This window comes from Elaeis guineensis, chromosome 4 (genome assembly GCF_000442705.2).
Source record: "Elaeis guineensis isolate ETL-2024a chromosome 4, EG11, whole genome shotgun sequence".
NCBI classification, from domain to species: domain Eukaryota; kingdom Viridiplantae; phylum Streptophyta; class Magnoliopsida; order Arecales; family Arecaceae; genus Elaeis; species Elaeis guineensis.
In genome coordinates, this window is record NC_025996.2 from 68,478,433 (window position 1) to 68,484,443 (window position 6,011).

At 35.2% G+C, this 6,011-nt stretch overlaps 1 protein-coding gene across 1 annotated transcript; it reads right to left on the reverse strand.

Annotated features, from left to right (window-relative positions):
• Positions 1 to 213: 213 nt before the first annotated feature.
• On the reverse strand, positions 214 to 4,799 carry LOC140857543 (beta-galactosidase 1-like). The gene is given in 21 exon segments (XM_073256625.1): positions 214 to 358; positions 470 to 699; positions 702 to 748; positions 838 to 1,046; positions 1,279 to 1,380; positions 1,464 to 1,574; positions 1,682 to 1,791; positions 1,939 to 2,027; positions 2,100 to 2,250; positions 2,253 to 2,295; positions 2,392 to 2,556; positions 2,646 to 2,764; positions 2,895 to 2,982; positions 3,075 to 3,180; positions 3,282 to 3,370; positions 3,463 to 3,606; positions 3,709 to 3,801; positions 3,901 to 3,967; positions 4,086 to 4,198; positions 4,303 to 4,398; positions 4,549 to 4,799. Coding segments are annotated over 21 exon segments (2,448 nt in total). The 5' UTR covers positions 4,714 to 4,799; the 3' UTR covers positions 214 to 247.
• Between the last annotated feature and the right edge of the window lie 1,212 nt (positions 4,800 to 6,011).

Consider the following 6,011-nt stretch of genomic DNA (forward strand, 5'->3'; position numbering starts at 1 on the left):
AACACGCGCGCGCACACAGAGAGAGAGCACACACACAGAGAGAGAGAGAGAGAGAGCAGCAGCAAGTATCTATCTCACCATTCCTTTTGGACCATGACAGTTTGACGAGATTGCAAACTGCAATCCAAAGACATTATTAATTCAATAAACAACTAGGCAAAATGTAAGTACTCATTCTTCAAAAGCCCGTATTGAAAGAAGTTCTTCAAATTCCCTCTACTTATTTTGAACTCTTAAGACTAGTTCCTCAACAAGTTGCTTGAACTACTAAACTCTTGGAGCTGGTGTTACTGCAATTGCATTTGCCCAGCAAATTCTCTCCAATCTGGATGGAACAAGATTCTTTCCCAACACATTCCTGAAAGAAATTCACCTCTTGTAATGTTAGCATTAAATTCAGACAAAATAAAAGCATAAAAAACATAAAGTTGGAAGCCAAGAAAAATTATACTTTGGAGTTCCATATTACCTCTGAAATCAGAGAATACACCTCATCAGACTCGCAACCACCTTTCTGGTAGCTTCCACAAGTGCCTTTGGGATCACCAAGGCTAGCAAAGTCGATGTTTGAGATTGTGCGACCACCTTGGCATGACAAGTTTAATGTCTTCCCTGGTTCTGCAGTTGAACATGCGGTGCCAACAGTCACAGTTTGGAAATCTACTTGTGCCGGATCACCACCAGCTTCCTCAAATAAGACAATGTGTTTGGCTCTCCAGGCTTCAGGAATGAACGTGGAACATGATACCTACAATAAAATTATGTACAAAAAAGGTCTTTAACAAATGATCTTGTTGTTAGTATTTGACGGGTATAAGTGATAGAAGAAGTTAGTACCATCTTTGAGATGGCTCTCCACAACCAGTTTGACACTTTTCTGCTTTGTATGATCCTCTATAATCACATCCATTGCAGCCATCAGCCGAAGCAGTGTAATTTGGCCAGAAACGACCAATGCTATTGCCATTAACCCAAGCTGCTCCTTTTCCCATGCCGAGTAAGTCGAGAACCACAGGATCCAAGCCGAGGGGAGTTTCGAACGTGGTCTTTATAAAGAGAGGGAGAGAGGAAAAAAAAAAAAAAACAAAAGTGATCAAATATTTCTTGTTATCTCATTTAATTTTGTCTGTTAATTACTGATGTTTGTATTGCTTCCTTCACATTTTATCATAATTTATTATTAGAAATCATCATCATCATCATCATGTTAGCCTTCTTTCCATATAGAGGAGACTTCTATATTACATCAAAATCACAAGTCAAGAAGAAAGGGAGTACCTTGTACCAAGTGAAGGGTCTCTGAGTAGGTATCATGCCGGAAAACCATTTACGGTCGGGGTTGTCAAGGTAGACTTTAGTTTTCTCACCATCCAGGCCAATCTGAGAAACACAAACAATGACTACATAGATCAAAATGTACTGAAACAACAAACATAGTGAACTCAATGGAGCAAGATTTTTACTTTGTAAGACCATGCATTAGTTGATAGATCTATTGTGATGTTTCCACCAATCAATTGAACAGGTCCACCAACAATTCCAGCTGGATCTAGCTCATAACGTGCACCATAATTCTGTTAGCAGTTAAAGAATAATTATAAAAAGTCAGATACTTAAGAAATGCATTTTACTAAAGAACAAAATGTAAATATTGATTATAGAGTTCAGAAAGGAAATTAACCTTTAGTCCAACAGTTACGCTAAGCAGAGAAATATGATTCTTTCCAGCTTTAAACTTTGCTGTCCGCTCGAATACAAATGCCAAATTTCCATTTGGACCATACTGCGATCCTATCAAACAAGATAACTTGAAGAAGATTAATAATATTATCTGATAACATTGTAAGACATTTAAATGAATCCATCCTGATTACTTTCTGCTCCTAAGGCTATATCTCCATGAAACAATGGTAACAGAGACATGCAACTTGACATTACCTACAAGCTGCCCATTTACAAAAGCATGGAGGACATGGCCGGTTGTGTTTACACGAAGTGTCATTTCTTGCTTGTGAGTAATATCCACACTGCATATCAATGTCAAAGTTGGCTTCTTCTTCCCTAAGAACAAATGTGATACAAAATTATTAAGTATCTACCTTGTCATGTACCACAAGTAGTCACTCTCATCGACAGCGGTGGTGATCTGTTCTAAGAGCTTATTCTCTGTGAAGTTACCCCCGAGACCTCTGACGGAGGATCCCAAGGTCTCCGGCCTCCATGACCACTTTAGATCAGAAGCCTCGTCATTGCCTTGTTGGGCTTCTTTACCATGATAGAAGTCTGGGTTGTAACCTATATAGCAGTGAAGGAAAAAGGTAGCATTAGCTTGGAATGTTACAAGTGACAAAATTGGAAGTTTCACAGAAATGCAAAGCAAATAAAGTATACCCTGGCAGTGTTGTACACTTCTTGCTTACAATCTGGTAGAATACTGACAGACCAAGCAGGTAAGAAATATTTGGTTCCTTGATATTCCAAAGTAGCATCGGAAGATTGGTTTGCGTTACTTAAGAAGCAGCCAGATACAGTCGCATTGTATGAGAATTTAGTTGCCTACAAGCAAAAATTCCATGAAGTAATGATGTAGCCTTATGAAACTTATACCAAGGGAAAAGTATAAGGAATTACTGAAGATATCATACCGCTGCACCATTGCCGAAGTCTGTGTTATTCACTTCTCCATAAGTGAGAGACTTCTCCATCAATTTTAGGGCAGCATGGAGCTCTTTCAAATGCCCCCATTTGGGTTGCTTGATATTTCCTACAGAAGTATCATAAATAAACTTTCTTAAGTTATTTTTATCTGATGAAAGATCTATAGTTTAAGTAATATATGCATGGATAATTTTGTGTAAGAGCAATGAGATATCCAATTAACATGATTCTGATACCATATTCATCAAGTGGAGCATCATAATCATAGCTGGTTGTGATATATGGACCCCCTGGTGTGCGACCGAAGTTGGTTCCTCCATGATACTGGTAAAAAATAATAATGTGTCAGGTACATTTGGGGAAACATATATGCAACAAATCTGCCTCTTAAAGGCATAGATTTGAGGCAAACAAACCATGTAATAGTTCTGAAGCGTTCCTCTGGATTGGTAGAAACGAGCCACCGCAAAAGCTAAGTCTTCAGCAGGCCTATGGGGGTCTGGCTTGCCCCAAGCTTTGAACCTAAATCCATTAACTTGATGTATTAACATTATGAAAACTAGATGGATGCAGTTACTTTCATGTCCGACTTTGGAGAAGAATGAAGGAAAAAGAGGCATTACCAGCCAAGCCAATTTTCTGTCCAGAATTTTGGACTGTTTGGGTTATTGGGTGTAAAATTATCGCAATAGTAACCATTGCAAGTGTTGATCTAGGTAAAAGGAAATGAAAATTAGCTTCATTAGAATACAACCAAATTGGTTATCTGACAGACATTAAGAGGAAAAGCTCAGGATTATGTACCATTGGTTGGGGAGCATCTGATTGCTGACACATGATCCATGGTAAACCAACATTGAGAGATTCCGCAAACTTTGCGCACCATTCAATGTATTCTTTTCCAGCATCACCAAAAGGTCCCATAATGTTTCCATACTCATTCTCAATCTATGGCAATTGTGTTATATAAAAGAAATTTCAGCATCATTGGTGATTAAACATATATATTCTTGTGGTCTTGATATTAAAAGAAAAAGAAATAGGAAATACCTGAGCTAGGATGATGGGTCCTCCTTGTGGTGCGAATAACCTTTCTTTTTTGATCATATCTACTATTAAAGTAGTGAAATTTGCCATTTCATCCTATAAAATATGATTAAAAAAAAAAAAGTAAACAAAAAGACAAGTTGATAATAAAACTGATTAAGCAATGATTTTAAGATAATAATTTAAAAGATTCACCTTCCATTGCTGGTTGTTGGTCCTAAATTCCATCCCTGGGATTTTGCGTAACCAAGCAGGAACTCCTCTGAAAGCATTCAAGCCACAGATTCGTGCAAAGTTAAGAACAATGATGCATATAAACTTATAAACTATTTTTCCCATCCACACACACACACACACACCAATATTAAATTATGAATTACCCATAGTCCCATTCAGCACAAACATAAGGGCCGATCCGTAATATTGCATATAATCCAGCATTTTGAATTTCCTTAAAGAATCTAATCACATCATAATTGCCTTCAAAATAATACTGAAAACGGAAGAAAAGCATCCTGATGTTAGAATATATATGTATCTATATACATAATATGTATCTATATTCATAAAATAAATCATCCAATAGAAGATTACAACCTCGCGGCGCCGAGGCTCATGGCCATTCCAAAAAATATAAGTCTCAATAGTATCAAGGCCACCTTCTTTTGCTTTTCGAAGCAAGTCAGGCCACATCTACACAAGATGCAAAAAATCAAAAAGTTATCTAAACTTTTGCCACATACTTGAAGCAGAAACGAATGCTTGCATGAAACAAAATAATCTCTAATACTCTCAAAAAAGTGATCTATTATGTTTCAAAAGAGTTATAAGCATCTAAGTTACCTCAGGCGTGCTGCGTGGATAGTGAATTGCACCAGAGATGATGATCCGGCGTTCGCCATTGATCTTTATTGCTCGTCCATCATGGGAGACGTCCGTGGTGTTTGCAAGGCAGCAAAGAGAAACCAGCACTAGAGCTGACAACCAGCTTCTCTTGGAGCACTCCATCCTTCTCCTTCCTCTCTTCTCACCACAGGGAATACCACGTCCGGCGAGAGTCTAAGGCAACCTGGGATGCCATATTTATAGGACGAATTAGATAAGTTTTGTTATGATTTGGGTCGTATTGGTGTTGGGATGATAAAGATTTATTTCTGGTTTAAAATTCCGTTGGAACGTGGAAAGCGATTCTTCAATCAGAAAAAAAAAAAAAAAAGAAAGAAAGATGACTAAGAAAGCAACTCAAACTCCAAGCCCCAGGTCATTGGACCTTTGTTTTTGCGGCAATATCTTGATCTCTTTTCCTAAATAATATAAAAAAAAATTTATTTACAAAAATAATTCAAAATTTAACTTTTTTATCAAAGTAATGCAAAAAGAGAAAACGCCATTCAAAATGACGTTTTTTCCTTCTTTGAAAAAAAAAAAAAAAAAGAAAACGCCGCATAAAATGACATTTTTAGAAATGCCATTTTGAATAGCGTTTCTAAAAATGTCATTCGTTTTCTATTTTTCCCACCCAAAAAAAAAAAAAATAGAAAAAATATGGGAAAAAAATAATTTTTAAAATTTTAAATTAATAAATAAATTAAAATTTTAATTTTGTTTGAAATTTAAAATATAAAAATTTGAATTTGTAATTCAAATAAAAAAATTAATTTAAGATGATTTTTTTCGAATTATTATTTTTTAAAAATGTCTAAAAAATTTTAAAAAATAAAAAAATAAAAAATATCATAGAGAAAGAAAAAAAGAGAAAGAAATGTGAAAGAAATAAAAATTTTAAATTTAATTGAAAAACATCATTTCAAATTCTTGTCAAAAAAATTCAAAAAATAAATTAAAAAAATAGAAAGTGTCATTATAAAATCAAAATTTTAAATAAATCAAAAAAAATAAGAATTATAATTTAAAATTTAAAAGAAATAAAAATTTTAAAATTAATTGAAATAAAAATATCATTTCAAATTATTTTCTCAAATTAAAATTAATTTATTTAAAAAATATTTGAAAAATATAAAAAAAGTAAGTTGAAATGATTTTTTTTATTTCAATTAAAATTAGATTTTTTTTTTAAATTCAAAATTATTCCTTATATTTTTTTACTGACCTTCTGACACCGGTGGCCAACAAAAAAGAGGGAGAGAGAGAGGAAGAGGGAGAGAGAGGAGGCAGCTCACCGCCGTGTCGTCGTGCCGTCGGAGAGACACCGGAAAAGGGAGAGGAGGGAGAAGGGAGAAGGGAGAAGAGGGAGAAGGGGAGAAGAAGGGGGGGAAAGGAGAAAACGCCATTCCCTTCGGCATTTT